The sequence below is a fragment of the Vulpes vulpes genome, chromosome 3 (assembly GCF_048418805.1).
Source record: "Vulpes vulpes isolate BD-2025 chromosome 3, VulVul3, whole genome shotgun sequence".
In the NCBI taxonomy this organism is placed as follows: domain Eukaryota; kingdom Metazoa; phylum Chordata; class Mammalia; order Carnivora; family Canidae; genus Vulpes; species Vulpes vulpes.
The window spans coordinates 131,321,261-131,339,353 of record NC_132782.1 but is presented as its reverse complement, the minus strand read 5'-3'; the positions used below and the strand labels follow the sequence as shown (position 1 = coordinate 131,339,353).

The following is an 18,093-nucleotide window of genomic DNA, read 5'->3' as shown; positions in this document are numbered from 1 at the left end:
TATACACAAATGTGCATAGCAGCATCATTCACAATAGGAAAGAATTAGTAACGACCCAAATGTGTATCAATGATGAATGGATAAACAAAATGTGGGGTACCCATACACAGGAATATGATGGGGGGTGGGGAATAAGATACTGATATATGCTACAACATGAATGAGTCCTAAAAACATTATGCTAAGTGAATTCCACACAAAAGGTCATCTATTATATCCTTCCATTTATGTAAAATATCTCAAATAGACAAATCTATAGAAACAAAGTAGACTAGTAATTGCCTAGTAGTAGTAGAGACTAGGGGAAGGAGAGAATAAAGAGTGACCACTGATGAGTATTCTCATTTCTTTTTTGGAGTAATGAAAATATTCCAAAATTGATGTGAATATCCTGAAACCAGTGGGAGCCATTGTCTTTAGTGATGCTGATTGAGTAATTCTGCAAGTACTAAAAATTATGTAATTGTATACTTTCAAGGGCCAAATTATTTGGTATATGATTTATACTAAAGTTGTTTTTTTAAGAAATGTATTTAGCAGGGATCCCTGGGTGGCGCAGCGGTTTGGTGCCTGCCTCTGGCCCAGGGCGCGATCCTGGAGACCCGGGATCGAATCCCACATTGGGCTCCCGGTGCATGGAGCCTGCTTCTCCCTCCGCGCCTGTGTCTCTGCCTCTCTCTCTCTCTCTCTCTCTGTGACTATCATAAAAAAAAAAAAAGAAATGTATTTAGCATAGTTAACAAAGTAGGTACCATGTTTCCAAATATTCATCACTTCTGTCTGGGGGTGTGTGAATCATGGGATTTATGTTAGCCAGTGAAATATAGCTGGAAGTGATGTATATCACTTCCTGGCAAAAGTGTTGGGGGCTAGCATGTCATCACCATATGGCTTTCCCCTCTGCCATAACAATCAGCAATATTCAAAGTAGAAGTGGCTTTCCCAGCCTTGGTCCTAGGGTGAAAACAATGGAGAGCAGAGCAGTGGGCAACTTTTGATGGACATGTAGTGTGAATGAGAAAAGATGCTGCAAGCCACTGAAATTTTAGGATATGCGAACAAAAAGAACCACAAGAACAAGTGGTATTATTACCACCGCTGGCAGAAATAGGAAATAGGAAAACTGTCAGGCCAACACGTCAAACAACACATTTATGTGGAAATACCATGTAGACAGTGGTAAAACAGAACTGAAGTACAATGAGAAGTCAAGGCAGGAGGAGGTACATTCAAATCAAAACTATTTTCTGAGAGGCCCGTATTGATCAGTTCTGGGGATCCAGAGATGCAATACACAATCTCTTTTAGCTAACATTGATTGAGCACTCAGTCACTCACTATGTGCCTAGCCGTTTTGGGTTTGGCACACGTGTGGTCTCCAGTCTCACCAAAGAGCAGTTTGGTGATGAACAAGAAGCTTCTCCAATTTTGACCCACAAATAGACAATTCTATTTTAGAGAAATTAGTGAAGCAAATGAAAGGCTGTGGGATACATTTAAAATAGCTACAGATTGTTAAGGGCCATGAGCCAGAGCAAACAGCACACCTTCCCACACGCCCCACTTGGCCTGTGATTACTCAAATCCCAGCATTGGCCAGGGCTGCTGCCCGTCGGGAACATCCCTGCAAAGAGCACCACTGGAAGGTAGTTTGCCAGGAAAGGGAAGAGCTAGACTGTACCTGGGCATGACATTTTCCCTTATATTTATAAATTTGTGCTTAACATCACGACTCCCCACTGTCTGGTTTTCCATCTCCTCCGCTGGCAGTTTGCTTGTGTAGCACCGGCAGGAGCTCGGCCAGGCTGAGGAAGGGCTGGGAGAGGTATGTGGCTCAGGGGCTGCTTCAGGCTGAGCAGCCCAAGAGGGACCAGAAGCTCATCTGGTAGTAAGGAGGCTGCAGAGATGAACATTTATTCATGCACCAAAGGTTTTAAACAACTTGTAAATGGAGTATGGTTGGTCCAATCCTGAGCTCTGGTGAAGGGCACAGGGGGCAGAAGCTGGATCTCGAGACGTAAAAACATAAGTGACAATGTGGGACAGTGGGGAATAGATGCTATCTCTTTTACTCATAGGAAGTGTCGGCCTGGTGGAGGTTAGGCCCCCCACAATTGTGTCTTGAAGGGAGATGTACAGCAAACACCAAGGCACCTAGTCCTGGGGTGGGAGGGACAGAGGGGACACCAGAGACTGGAAAAGCCTCTGCCTGAAAAGGAAGAAGAGCCCTTGGCCAGGTGGGAGACATCGGGTTCGAGGCCCAGTGACTTCACTGGTTGCCCTGCTCCGGTCTGCTGTGGAGGGCTGTGTGCTGCGGCTGCCTGTCCCACCCCCTGAGGCTGAGCCAGGGAACAGTTGGGGGCTCCCAGGTGCATCTCAACTGCCACAGCATCTTTCAGCCTTGGAGTCTCTCATGTGTACAGTATGCATTTCCTTTAAAAAAAAAATCAGAGAAAAAGCATCTTTAAAGCCAACTAGTTTTTTTCCACCTCACTCTGATCAGAGAAGATCCCTCGCAGTTCTGAAAAAGTGGCCAGGCTGGGTGACAAGGAGGTGGGGATCTTACATGGACACAGCAGCAGCTACCTTGTGAGAATCGATTCAGGAGGATTTAGAATGGTTCTCTGGGCCTGAAATCCCACATTGTGACTGGTTGAAGAGGCTTCATTTCTAGACAGGCAGGAAGGATGTGGCCATGCACTCAAATCAGGAGATATTAGCACCTCTGTATGAGCAGGCCATTAGACTAGGAGATAGTGGGGCACACCAGGCAGTTGTGACAGGGATCAATGGCCCTGCCAAAGTGCAAGATGGGGCTTCTGAATGGGCAGGGAGCCGGGGAAGGAATCAAAGAGACCATTCCTCTATTCTGGACATAACCTTTGAGTTCCCATGACATTGTGTCAGTACAATTGCATCTCATTCCACGTGTGAGGACAGGAGTTGGTCTGGTTCCCCTGTGGCCTCCTCACTGGTGCCTGCTGGATGTCTTGTGCCAAAGCAATCTTCAGTATGTAGAGATCCTGGGAGCTAGGTTGGCTGTATTGGGATTCTGGGTTTTCCACTGACATATTTCCAAAGATGTTTATCCCAATTTATTTATTTATTTATTTATTTATTTATTTATTTATTTATTTATTCATTCATTCATTCACTCATTCATTCATTCATTCATTCTTTCATTCATGAGAGACACACAGAGAGAGAGACGCAGAGACATAGGCAGAGGGAGAAGCAGGCTCCACGCAGGGAGCCCGACGTGGGACTCGATCCCGAGACCCCAGGATCATGCCCTGGGCTGAAGGTGGCACTAAACCGCTGAGCCACCTGGGCTGCCCTATCCCATTTTAATAGTAAACAAATTAAGTATCATGATTTATTCAACCATTCATTCAACAAATATTTATTGTGAGCTAAAGCAGTATTTTGAGTAACCGGGGATAGAGATAAACATCATAAAGCTTTCGGTCTAGAGTGGGTAGATGAAAACAAATGAAGGCATAAAATGTGTAGAATGTGAGACAGTCGTCAATGCTATGGAGAAAAATAAGCCTGGAAAGAGACTTAAAAAGGAATGGTCACAAAAGGCCTCCTCTGTGGGTGACACCTGAGCAGAAACCAGGAGGAGGGGGGTAGCTAGCCTTGTGGGAATGTGGCCAAACCCATTCCAGGAAGGGCAAGGGTCTGGATGGGAGTGTGGTGTTCAAGGAGCAAGAAGGAGGCCATAGAATTCTGTGATCTGTCCAGGTTTTGTCAACACAATGCTTGAGTTCGGTCTAGTGTTAGAAATCTACATCTAAAAAATTCTTTTTAATGGGTACTGTAAATCTTATAACTACTCAGATTTTAGTTTTTTTCTCCTATAATTTTTATTTGAACATATTTAATTATAAGCTGACTTTAAGTTAACATTTTTTTTTACCATTTTAACAGCTTTAAGTGTACAATTCAGCAGCATTAAATACATTTGATGCTGTGCAACCATCACTAACCATTTTCAGAACTTTTTCATCATCCCAAACATAAGCTCTGTATCCATTAAATAACTCCCCTCCCCCCCACACCTCTATTCCTTTTTAACAGCTACTCTATTTGTCTCTTTTGAATTTGCTATTCTAGTTACTTCACATCAGTGGAGCCATATTATGTGTAGAGCTTATTTTATTTAGCATGTTTTCAAGGTTTATTCACATTGTAGTATGTATTAGAATTTCATTCTTTTTTTTGGTTGAGTAATAGTCTCTTTTATGTATGCCTCATTTTATTTTCTCATCCTTTAATAATGGGCATGTTGTTTCTATCTTTTGGCTATTATGGATAATACTTTTATGAACACTGGTGTACAATTATCTGTTTGAACCTCTTTTGAGTACATATCTAGAAGTGGAAGTGCTGGATCATATGGTAATTCTATGTTTAACTTTGAGGAACTCCCAAAATTTTTCACAATGGCTGCACCATTTTACATTCCCAACAATGCAGAGGTCCAATTTTTCCATATCCCTGCCAATACCTTTTTTTTTTCTTTTTAAAAAGATTTTATTTATTTATTTATTCATGAGAGACACACACACACAGAGGCAGAGACATACGCAGAGAGAGAGAAGCAGGCTCCATGCAGGGAGCCCAACGCGGGACCGGATCCTGAGACTCCAGAATCAAGCCCTGGGCTGAAGGCAGGCACTACACTGCTGAGCCACCCAGGGATCCCCATCAATACGTTTTCTTTTTTTAAAAAGATTTTATTTATTCACGAGAACACAGAGAGAGAGAGGCAGAGACACAGGCAGAGGGAGAAGCAGGCTCCACGCAGGGAGCCCGACGTGGGACTAGATCCCGGGACTCCAGGATCACGCCCTGGGCTGAAGGCAGCGCTAAACCGCTGAGCCACCTGGGCTGCCCAATGTTTTTTTTTTTAATTGCCAATCTAGTAAGTGTGAATTGGCACCTCACTGTGGTTCAGGTTTTACTTTTCTTACTACTAAAGAGTCAAATTTGCAAACTTTCTTCAATAAGTATATATGTTTTTAGTTTTGGTCCTAGTGGCTTATAGTTTTTTGACCCACTTCTAAATTATACTACAGATTCTCAACCAGGGGTGATTTCCATTCCCAATTCTCCTGACTGGGGACATTGGCAACAAGTGGAGGTCTTTTGGGTTGTAACAACTGAAGGACGGCTGGTACCGGCATCTACTGGGTAGAAGCCATGGATGTTGCTGCATATCCCTACCATGTACACGACAGCCTCCTGCCACAATTTGGCCTCAAACGTCAGTAATGCCAAGGTGCACAGACCCTGTATTACAACTATCTTGTCATATTTCGTGTACCTTTATAAATAAGTGTCTGAAATCCTTCAGGAACAAAGCAGAATATATAGTGAACTGCTTCTGAAATAAACGATGTTAACATTGTGAAAAAGATGCAGAAAGCCTAACTTTTCACAGTATATTCAAGTTATATATTTGAATATACTTATTGACTTAGTTGCTAATCAATTCAATCGCCTAAAATACAATGTGAGATGAAAATATTGCTATTAATATTTTCAAAGAGTTAGCATGTTGCTGATTATATCTTGCCTTTCATTAAATTGAAAAATGTCATGTACCCGGCTCTCTGTTTGGGACTAATTATACATGCATGGGTGGACCACGTGGATATGGTCCTTGTACTCACGGAGCATAAACCTCACTAATGAATATGTGATGTTAGGCCAAGCATAATTTTTTAAAAAATATTTTATTTATTTTTTCATGAGAGAAACAGAGAGAGGCAGAGACACAGGAAGAGGGAGGAGAAGCAGGCTCCATGCAGGAAGCCTACTGTGGGACTCGATCCCAGGACTCAGGGATCATGCCCTGGGCAGAAGGCAGATGCTTAACTGCTGAGCCACCCAGGTGTCCTGCCTCTCCCCTTTTAAGTTGAATAGTTTAAGGAAACAGAAATTCTTATAAAATGAAAAACTTTAATAATTGTTTAAAGTAAAGGCACAAGTAAACATTTCAGGTTATCATACAATGTTACAATAAGAAACTCCAACAGTAAAATGAAAAACATTATAATTTTGCATCTCTATAGTATATCTAATGTATTATTCTATCATCTTTTCTTTGGAGTGAAAAGAAAGGATAGGTCGATCAATGGATGGGATGTAAAAAGTTGGATTATAAAGAGCATCCACTCTACTTTTAACCAGGAACTTTAATTCCAGGACAATTAATTAAATTAAAATTCATTAGTTTTAAAAACTGTTTTGTTAATGATAGAGCAGCAATAACTTTCAGGCTAAAGCACACTGTTTTAATAAAGTAAATCACTGATTTAATAAAATGTACCTTACACATGGTACTACACAATGATTAAGTTGGCTGTGAAAGGGCTTTACTGAAACACAATTCATATACTTATTTTACTTTAAATCTGAAAATGATAGTGTGTTATGTAAAAGGTAAAGCAGAAGATGGAACCAATTCATTTCTTATGATGTTACAAATAAAATACTTAAAAAGGTCTAGACCTTGTTTTCAAAGGCACTATCTGGAAAGTAACAAGCTGTATCATGCTCAGAGCTAAGAGAAAGTTTTTTTTTTCTTCCAAACTAGTGTGCCAGGTGAGACTTGATGTCCCAATAGTCATTGAACATTGAATACTTAATATCTATCAATAGAAAGGGTAAAAATTGTGTAATGTTAGATCTTTGACTGCTTTTTACAGGAAGAAAATATTTACCACTGATTTTTAAAAGGCTGCTGAAATAATTTGCTTGATCTAAAAGTTCTGTTTCATCACCCTATGCAATTTCCATTTCATTCAGATCCTACTTTTAGTGTTTCAACCTAGATGGCAACAACACCAGGAAGGTAACTACCCTGAGAGAGTACTTTGTGTGCTATTTATTTTATTCACTTTTCCTCCCTGAATATTCTTCAGCTCTAAGTGTTTAACTGAGTAACATTTAAATGACACAGAGTACCAGGGATTAAATAAAATCTATCAAGAGAACATTTTCTGATACCTCAAAAGTCTTAATATCAAATCAGGGCATAGTATCCTGTTGCATCCTAAAAACCAGGAAGATTCTAAACGCTTCTAAGGAGTATTTGAATCAAAGCTCTTAAATGAGACGATTGTTGTTTCTAGATTTTCATTGTCCAAATTACAAGATCAATGGATTTACTTACTACGATTCTTGTTAACACCTAATTCCTAACTGGAAAACAGTACGTAGGAAATTCTCTAAGAATATCTTTCAAATTTAGAATTCAAACATGATTCTAGAAAGATGTTATTTTAAAGTCAAATTATAACACTGGCTCATTGAAGCATACGCTAAAGGTCAATATGCCTGCTTGCAAGAACAGTGCTGGGATTCTGGAATTATTCCCTTTCTCCATTTCCAAAGGTACAGATGTCCTTCCAAATTTGTCTTTGGCATCAAAGACTTCATGATATAAAACAGCTGGAACATTTTCCATTTTGAATAGTTATGAGTTTAAGATCCACTAGGAAATTTTAGGCTTCCAAACCATTAGTTCTACAGCAGAAACAGGTAGTTTGAGCTTCTACTGAGATGTAAACCTACATTTTGGACTGTTTGTACCATATAGTACCTGTTATAACTACTCAACTTTGCCATGGTAGCAGAGAAGCAGCCACAGATAAGATGTAAATGGACAAGCATGGGTAAGCTCCAATAAAATTTTATCAATACTGAATTTCGTATGATTTTCATGGGACATAAAATATTGTTCTTTTGATTTTTTTCTCCCAAGTATTTAAAAATTAAAAAGCTCTAAGCTTGTGAGTCATGTAAAAACAGGAAGCTGGTTGGAATAGCCTCATGTCCTGTATTTGCTGACCCTTGGTCTAGATCATTTAGATTTCTTATTGTGGGGGTCAAAGCAATCATGTGGCCATGACTCACCTCATTTTACCTGGGCATCAACAGCCCCTAGGCTGACAGTAACGAACTCCAAAAGAGAATCCCAATAGCACCAGTCAGGCAATTCTAGTAGATGATTCTAGTAGAGCTCTGCAGAGTTTATGAGTGTTGATACATCTATACATCTAGATCTATATATATTCAGGAAACCAATGAAATCACATTAATTGCCAGAAAAGCAGAGAATTGAGAAATTCATTAGCTGAACCTTTTCAGCTTGGTGTCAGAGAGATCTTGATGAAAATTTTGGCTCTGCTACTTACTAACTTGTAACCACAGGTAAATTACTTAACCACTAGAATTTAACCTGGTGATATGGACACAACAGGCATTATTTTCAATCTTGTTTCCCAAGCAAATAGCTACAAAGTGCTTGCTGGAAAAGCCTAATCCATAAATATACCATAAAGCTTAACTCCTGGCTTTAGACACAAAAATGATTCTTTCTCTTCTACTCCATCCTGTCATACAAATTTTTTTTTTTTCTGCATGCAACATACTGTGCAAAGTTGTATCTCCATATATACTGAATTCTACTTTCCTCTTATCCTTGAAGGCTATTTTTTTTTCATAGGCTGCTGATGAAAATGGAAGTGGAAAGCATCCAGTCAACACATTCTTGTTATCTTTAAGTAATCTAAGTGTAATTTGGTGTTTCCACCAATTTACCATTGACAGTCACTCAAATTTCCACGAAAAAAAGTCTAGATAAAAAGGAAGAATTGGTAGGAAAAAATTCTTATGGCTTTATCTATGGATTAGTAACTAGAGAATCTGAAGATAATGTTCATAGATTATTTGCAGATATAATTTTTGTGTATCTTGGACCTCCGTCCATTGTTTAAATTATATTAAGTAGATATTAGCACTAAGTAATATGTGCTATAACCTCTTTAATCATGAAAAATTTATTAGTTATATACACATGAAGTAAAATATGTCACCAATAGTGTTTCTGAACAAGCATTAGTTCACTTATGAATCTGCTAGTGTTGAATGCTAAGCAAAATACTAAAGCTATTAAAATATTAGTGTTTGGTTTTATTTTCAATTTTCTTTTAACCTATTATTTACAGAAGTCCTGTTGGAATGCTGAAGGCAGTCATTTTGCAACATGTACATTCTTCATATAAAATGATGTTCAATGTGGGTGATGCAGACTTATAAATATGTACAAAAACCCAATTTATTTTTAGTTAACCTACTATTCTGACCAGTAGGCAACACATGGAAGCATATGTACATAAAAATTAGAAATTAAAACAAAACTTAAAACCCTCAAGACAAATGACCATTAATTTGTGTTTGCAAAATTATATGGAAAAAAGAAAAGGCTTTGTGTTTGGGAGCTTTCAGTGGCTTATTACCAAAGCAGTAATTTTAACTGAAAACAACAAAACAACAAACAAACAAAAAAACCAACCCAAAAAACTCCCCCAACACAAAAACACAAGATTAGTTCAATGTTTATATTGGTCAAATGTTTGTAGACAGCTGCCCTGAAAACAAATTGATAAACATAAATATGTAATTTGTTGAATGACCATGAAATATTGCACTAGAGCAGTTTTATCTGAAGAAAATTCAATTTTCCATAGTTCTGAACTTCAAAATATTTCTCACATATAGATAAATTGCATTTTCTAAACAAGAAACATTAATATTCAGTAATACTGTTAGAACCTTATTTTTCCCATTAACCATATTCCAGTCTACTTTATGGCAATGGTAAGTCAGTGGTGAAGATTTGGCAAAGATAAAAAGGCAGATAAGACTGTAAAATATATATATATGTATATATATATATATATAGGTATATAAGTATGTACATATGAAACAGATATGTTCCCCAAACCCTTAATCATATGATAACTGATCCCTTAAAAAACCCCACAGTCTAGGTCACAGTGATGGTCAGACAGTGGTTGAGTACGATTCTCTTCTTGGGGGCTGCTCCTTTCGAGTCACTTGGTTGCTGTCTCTGGTCTCCAACACACTGTCTTCTGTTTCGCTTTCAATACCATCTGCCACAGCGGGGTCCAAAGACATTGGGCCAGATTTTCTGTGCAAAGGAAAACCAATGCCACCTTCCCGTAAGGAATTATCCATAAAATCTTCATCAGAGGAATGGAATGATTCATCATCTCCTATTAAATGGTTGACAATGTGGATTCCATCAAAAGAAGGCTGGCCTGAGAAGACCCTCTGGCCTTTTAGGCACCTGAGCTGTCAAAACAAAATCCAAGTTAATATACTCAACTGGGGGAAACACACACTAAGAAAGCAAATGTTTCATGTTTAAGAAGGAAGATACATTTTTTTTCCATTTGTAGATAAAATAGTAACTACTAATTTTTGTGTGTCTCCTATGTGTTATGTAATGGGCACGTAACTTGTTATTTTAATTGAATTATCACGACAGTCCTATGTGGTAGATTCTATCATTCTCATTTTAGAGATTAGGAGACAGAAACTGAGATAGAGTAACTTGCTGAGGACACATATCTAATAGCATAATTTAGATTCAAACAGAACCTTCATTATATTATCGATAATATAATGAACTCCATGTACCCATCACCTAATTTCAATAACAAAACAACATTCTTGTTACATTTGTACCTCTCCTGTCCCTGGATTACTCTGAGGTAAATCCCAGACGTTCTATCAGTTTACTTGTAAATATTTCAACATGCATCTCTAAAAGATGAGGATTTTAAGACCATACTCTGATCACTCACACTGTCTTAAGAGCACATCTCCCTAATTCTGTGAATGATGAAAATCATTTACAAAAGATGAAAATTTGCTGTGAGTCCCCGTTCTATTATAATATCCCAAAGACCACCAAACCACTCAAGGCAGGGATGCATCTTGCAACCAATGAGATTTCTCTCTGCATGGGAAGAGTGTCAGTAGCATATAATTTTTTTTAAAGATTTATTTATTTATTTATGATAGACGGGGGTGTGGGGGGTGGGGGGGTGGGCAGAGACACAGGAAGAGGGAGAAGCAGGCTCCATGCCGGGAGCCCGAAGTGGGACTCGATCCCGGGACTCCAGCGCTCTGGGCGAAAGGCAGGTGCCAAACCGCTGAGCCACCCAGGGATCCCCTGTAGCATATAATCTTATCTTCTTTCCCCTACTCCTCCCCAGGGAGAAGGAGCAACTTCTCTCATGAGGGAATAGGGGAGAGGAATGGCATACACTGCTCAGCTATTTTTCTTCTCTTTCCACCTTTCAGAACCAGGTCTGGCTATCACAGGAGTTTCACATGGCCAGAAGTTCATGTTGACACCATATGTTACCTGTTACGGGTGGGCAAGCCTGACTAATTCTAGAGATCAGCAATGAAAAATCCATTGTTGTCACAAATCCAAACCACATTCTCCAAAACCAGCTTCTTCAGGAATAAAGGTGATTTCTTTCTATCATCTCCCACTTTTTTGCCTAAGTCATCTTAAATTCCCAAACCTACTGGCATGCATACTATGACTTCTACTAGCATATAATTGAGACATCACCCCCATCATCAAGAGCTTAGGTTTTAAATATGAAATTTAATTTGATATTGTCACTTGTTCAATTTCCCCCACACACCATGAATTTTCTCTTAAAATAGAGAAGAGCTAAAAACAAAACAACCCAAACAGTAATAGAAAAAAACTAATTACCAAAATCTACCTTGACTTGCAAGAATTTAGCTGAAACAGATCCCATGCCTCCTACCCTTATTGCTGTTAACCTTCAACTTCGTTTCTCAGGGGCAAATTCCTGGTCACTCATTATCGCTCAAATCTTAAGATAAAGCCTGTGTGAAATATTCAGGAACTATTACGTATACTTTCAAAACTAACGGTTCTGAAAGAAAAGACATTACTGCCTTGCTATCCACCTGCCAGCTTTCCTGACAGACTTCCAGGAAGAAGTGAAGAAACATCAACTCTTCCTGGCTGATGTGCGAACAACGGGAAACAAGAAGGACGCTGAGACTCAGTGCAGCCATGTCGGCCTCAGGCAAACCTTCAACCTGAAAGAAATTCTTATGCCCTGGGCCAAAAGAACAAAATTACAGTGAGGTACAATGTAATTTAAGAAACACCATCTCCCTTGGCAGAGAAGAAAGGACTTAAACTTGTAGTTGAATTTTTACCAAAAGGGCACAGAGTACCAAAAAACCTCCGCAGAGCTGTGATACCCACTGCATTACTACAACTGCCACGTTCTGATGCAACATCCTATCACCACATTGCAACACACAATTTATAGCTCCAAGTGTTAAATTAAGTCAGTTAATCTCTTTCTTTCTTTTCTTCCCAGATCCTTTTGAAGAAATAATATGGAACACATGTTTTCCTTTTCCCTGGCTGTTACCAAAGGAGAATGGCAGGGAAACCACAACTTCCCAATTGTTTGGAAAGCTGCAGCTCTAACAAATTTTATTGCAATTAAAAATCTGCAGCCTCCTATCAGATGTAATAATGACCTCAAATATTATATAAAACTCACTTTAGGTTGAGGGGTCATTTCCTCACTGTCAAAGGGGATGCAACTAAAGCTTTTTTGAGAACTGCTAATAAAGAATAGCATTAGCATAAAGGAGCTCTGGAGAGAAGGACAAATTGAAGATAAAGGACTATGTGGTAAAACTGAAGCTATCCCTTAGTTAGCTCTTAGACCCAGGAGTGTGCTCATTGGTTCTGAGAGGAAGGCCTGTACAGGCCCTGAAAGGGGACATTCGGGCAAGGAATTTCAGGGTACTGAGAACCCATATTGTGGTCTAGAAGGGGCTGAACTTCAGGTGAGGATATCCTGGGGGACTCCTCATTCTGTGAAGAGAGGTTTGGCTAGAGGAAGACCACAGCTGGGCCTTCTAAAGTGCAAAGCTTTGGGTGACTGGATCTAAGAGCTGTACTGCTAATTCTATTACTAGACTTTTAGGAGCTAATTATATTTAAACAACAAAATCCAGACAATTTTCTCAACCCTATACCCCTCAACAAAAACTTCCACAGATATTATTGTTATTCTTGGTAGCACACTTAGATTAGTATAGCTCAAAATATGGTCCACTGCTCATCTCCATCAGGATAACCAAGGATGATTATTAAAAATGCAGAATCCATTCTCAGATCTAAGGAATCAAAATCTGGAGAGCGAAACTTTTTAAAATTTGTTTATTATTTTTTTAAAGATTTTATTTGTGTATTTGCAGGAGACACAGAGAGAGAGAGGCAGAGACATGGGCAGAGGGAGAAGCAGGCTCCCCACAAGGAGCCCCATTGGAGACTCGATCTCGTACCACGGGATCTTGCCCTGAGCGAAGGCAGATACTCAACCACTGAGTCACCCAGGAGTCCCAATTTATTATTTTTTTAGATAATCTCTACACTTGCTGTGGGGCTCAAACTCACAACTCTTAGATCAAGAGTTGTAGGCTCCATTAACTGAGCCAGCCAGGTGCCCTGAGAGTGAAACATTTTTTTTACAAGCATCTCAGGAAATCTTGATATCTCAGTTTGAGAATCACTGTGGTAGATTGTTCAAACCAAATGAGGCTGAGTCAGAAAGCAGTTGATTTACCTGAAATGGAAGTCTTATTCACAATTAAAATGCTTCTGAACAATGAACAACTGCCTGTGTGTATCTGACATACAGAAATGGATACAACCAAGTAGTACAACCAAGCTGTTCTGAGAAAAATCCACTACCTGATGGTTGAAACAAGGACCAGTCTGTTTAAATGCCTTTTCTTGAAACTTTCTCTTGGTATAGGGTAGGATCTAGGAATGTGTATGTTCAAAAGACCAGGGTAATTTTGAGGCACATCCCAGAGTAAGGGCAACTACTTTAGGCAATGTTTTGTTTGGTTTGCTTTGTTTGGTATCTCCTTTGAATCAATTCCTGTCAGGATCAGGAATTTGACAAAAGCTACTGACTGTCTTTCTTGAAAAGTACATACATATATACTTTAATATACCTTTCTGCAGCCCCTTGTCTTTTAAATTTTTGGTTAAAGAGCATTTTTATAAAACAACAACAAAACAGCAAAACTTTGTGAAATGCCAGTAACACACTCATATCATAAAAAAGATTTAAAAAGTATTATTTTTCTAGGTGAAACCAGACATAGGCTTTAAAGTCACTGAATGTGAATGAATACAAGTACTTTTGAGACTCACCAAGGAAACAGAGGAACCAGGACTCTCTGGAATTTTAGGCAGAGGGAATCTATTCTGGTGAATCTTGGGATTTTCCCAAAGAAGGGTCTCGGCTAGATCACAGTCAACAGAACCCTATCCAAGCATTCAGAATTTTCTCCCAGCTTTTTAAAGTTCTCTAAACCTAAAGTTTGAGCAGGGAGTCAATTATTTTTTACAAAACCACCTAAGAGACGCTAGGGGGAAAAAGGCAACTAGGAGGAAACAGACTATTGGTGAAAAAGAAAACTCTTTAAAAATCATTTATTTCCTCTGAAGAAACTGCATCTGTGTTAAAAAAAAAAAAAATCCAGGCTACTCTAAAAAAGAGGTTTCAGACATAAATTTCTCTAACCTGACAGACATGAGCTTTGAGATTGAAAAAGCTTATCAAGTATCCATCACAATGGATAAAAGTAGACTTACACATGGTACCTCAATGAAATTTCAGGATACTGGGAACAAGAAAAGATAAAGCATCTAGCCAAAAAACAAAAAGATGTTTTATATAAAAGATTAAGAATCACAAAGAGAGGGGATCCCTGGGTGGCTCAGTGGTTTGGCGCCTGCCTTTGGCCCAGGGCGTGATCCTGGAGTCCCAGGATCGAGTCCCGCATCGGGCTCCCTGCCTGGAGCCTGCTTCTCCCTCCTCCTGTGTCTCTGCCTCTCTCTCTCTCTCATAAATAAATAAATAAATATTTTAAAAAAAAAAGAATCACAAAGATATTAGACTTCTCAACTGTAAAGAGAGTATAGCAAGGCCTTCAAAATTCTGAGAAAAAATTTCCAACATATATGTAAAATATTCTAATTATCTTAAAAAATGTTTTAAATACAGGGAATAATTTAGTGGGTTCCTGTGTTGTCATCACCTAGCTATTTGGAAGCAAATGAAAAAGGATTTTTATTTTCATGTTTTTTTCTCCTGATCAATATGATCACATTTATCTTCAATAGCTTTTATTCTGCCACCAGGAGTATTTGAGCATGCCTATTATATCTGGCCCTGGCCAGCATGACCGTTACATATTTTTCTCTATTATAATTCCCACTATTATGGTCACTTTGTTTCTTTGATTACTGCTGGGATGATTGAGAAATGCCTTCTAGTTCTGTAACATTTAAAAATACTTACTTTAGGTATTAAGCAGATTTGCCATTTTTCAAACATAAGCTAAAAGAGCCACAAACTACCAGAGATGATCTCAGGGACTATTCAACTCAGTAGGTCATTCTGGAGTCCTTACTTTTGGGAGAATGTTGGTGATGTTAATAGCACCCTCTGACTTCCTAATTCTCTAGAACAATAATTAATAGTGTTATGTATAAAACCTGAAATTCTTACTTTAAAATATGTAGATTCTTGGGCCCCTTCTCTCAGACACCTGGATTCAGCAAGTGGGACTCAGGAATCTGTATTTTAAACAAGTACTCCAGGTAATTCTGAACAGGATGATCTATAGATCACATTCTGAGAGACGCTGGTCTAAGTGATCATATTTAGGGATTTACTATATTAGGATTATGATTTTTATAAGATTATTTATTTATGATAGACACACACAGAGAGAGAGAGAGAGAGAGAGAGAGACAGAGAGAGAGGCAGAGACACATGCAGAAGGAGAAGCAGGCTCCATGCCGGGAGCCCGACGTGGCACTTGATCCCGGGACTCCAGGATCGCGCCCTGGCCAACGGCAAGCACCAAACCGCTGAGCCACCCAGGGATCCCCTATTAGGATTATGTTAAGAAAATTTGGTAAGGATAAATAAATTTGAACTTAAGATGTTCTTTTTTTTTTTTTTTAAAGATTTTGTTTATTTATTCACGAGACACACACAAACACACACACAGAGAGAGAGAGAGAGAGAGAGGCAGAGACACAGGCAGAGGGAGAAGCAGGCTCCATTCAGGAAGCCTGATGTTGGACTCGATCCCGAGTCTCCAGGATCAGGCTGAAGGCAGTGCTAAACTGCTGAGCCAACTGGGCTGTCCCTAAGATGTTCTTTTTTTTTTTTTTTTTTTTAATTTTTACTTATTTATGATAGTCACAGAGATAGAGGCAGAGACATAGGCAGAGGGAGAAGCAGGCTGCATGCACCGGGAGCCCGATGTGGGATTCGATACCGGGTCTCCAGGATCGCGCCCTGGGCCAAAGGCAGGCGCCAAACCGCTGCGCCACTCAGGGATCCCTAAGATGTTCTTTTTAATTTATCACTGCCATCATAACATTGGCCACTGTCATATTTTAAAAATACAATGGCCTGATGTACACAACCAACTGGGGGGGGGGGGGAGCAAATAAAAATGCAAAGAGCTATGAAGCTAATAAATATTTTAATATATGATACCTTCACCATCTAGTTTCAAATCTAGTTCCCATGGGATTCATTACTGAGGAACATCATCCAGTTTTAGACATCTCAACATCTCAGTTTATATCCAAGTGAGTGAACACGTGTTCAGAGTCAGAGCCTTCTTTTCTCCTCCTATCAAATGTCTGTCAGCTTTCAAGTTCAAAGTTTATTCTAGGAATCAGCTTCATTCATATCCAGGTGACAGATTATGCCTTTTAAAGCATAACATGTCTAATGTTAGGAGTATAGTTCTAGCTTTATAGCTCTTGATTGAAAAACTATTTCTTTTCTTTTTTTTTTTTAAGACTTATTTATTTTATGGAGGGGAAGGGCAGAGGGAGAGAGAAACTCAGACTCTGCACTGAACCCAATGTGGGGTCAATCTCAAAACCCTGAGATTAGGACCCAACCAGAACCAAGAGCCAGTTCTTTAGCCAACTGCACCACCCAGGTGCCGATAAGTAGCCTGATACTAAAAAGCATATTCTATATGGTTCCATTGCAATAGTTAAAAAAAAAAAAGTTCAAAAACAAGCAAAACAAAAAAAAGAGAGAAAAAGAAAAATTTGAAGTTTAGTGACAGAAACACAAAGTTCATTAGATTTATTCTCCCTGCATTTGTAAATGTTTGAAAATTTCCATAATAAAAAACATGCACATTAAAAAATAAGGTTATCAATGAAACCTCTCAAAAATGCTTCCAAATTCATTTGTATCTGATCATTTTGATAAGCAGTTACTCTCACAAAAGTCTCAATGAATCCAATACAAAACAAAACAGAAAAAACTGCTTCCTTTACATTTAAAAGTATTTTTTTGTTTTCTGGTATTATTTTGGTATTAGTTTAAAATATTAGCACTTTAATCATTTTAAAACATATTTAATACATTAACAGGCATAAATACTTTCATAAACTTTAATACTCTATTGATTGACACATATTTGAATATATTATTTACAGATAAGGTTTTTTCCAAGTTATAATGAATATTTAAAATCAGCACTGGATGGTTGCTGTACATATATTCTAGCTCCTCTGTTAGCCTCTGATGATGGAAACTGTTTCTAAATCATTTTTGTATCCTAGAACTCAGCATTCTGACTTGACAAGAGTGGACACATAAGAAATATTGATGAACTACATTGAAAAGATAACAAGATTCTTGAGAAAACCCCCAGGTACTAATTATTCATCCCATCTTTTTTGAATGAGAATATTAAGACGACGACAAAGGGGAGTGCTAATATACAAGACCCCAATAATGTACTGTTTCTTACCTGATATGGACTGCTTCATCATGTTATGCATAAAGAGAGTAAAAAAATAAAAACATGTAGAATTTGTTTAAATAATACTTCAGATATTCTGACATATTCATTACAACTTTAAAGGCTAACAAAATCTTAACCTCTCACTAGCTTCAAAGAGATTGGATTTTAAGATTTCCCTGCATGCATTCAACAATACAACCCAAAGAGAGTATTTAGTAAGTAGAAAAAGAAAGTGTTAAGATATTATACCATCTTCTAAAAAATTTAGCACAAGAGGCAGTATAGCTAATAAGAAAACAGGAAACTGTCATGTTCATA

The 18,093-nt window shown here is 38.5% G+C and overlaps 1 protein-coding gene across 11 annotated transcripts in view; it reads right to left on the bottom strand.

Moving 5' to 3' along the window:
* Nucleotides 1-5,950: 5,950 nt before the first annotated feature.
* Nucleotides 5,951-18,093, bottom strand: part of EVI5 (ecotropic viral integration site 5) — a 195,304-nt gene continuing 183,161 nt past the window's right edge. For 8 of the 11 annotated variants that reach the window (XM_072754620.1, XM_072754622.1, XM_072754616.1 and 5 more), the window contains one exon: nucleotides 5,951-10,173. In XM_072754620.1, coding sequence (XP_072610721.1) covers nucleotides 9,862-10,173 — 312 coding nt within the window. In that variant the 3' untranslated portion in view covers nucleotides 5,951-9,861. Of the gene's footprint in view, nucleotides 10,174-17,781; nucleotides 17,795-18,093 lie in introns of all 11 variants that reach the window. The other 3 variants (XM_072754623.1, XM_072754624.1, XM_072754625.1) reach the window with 3 other exon arrangements.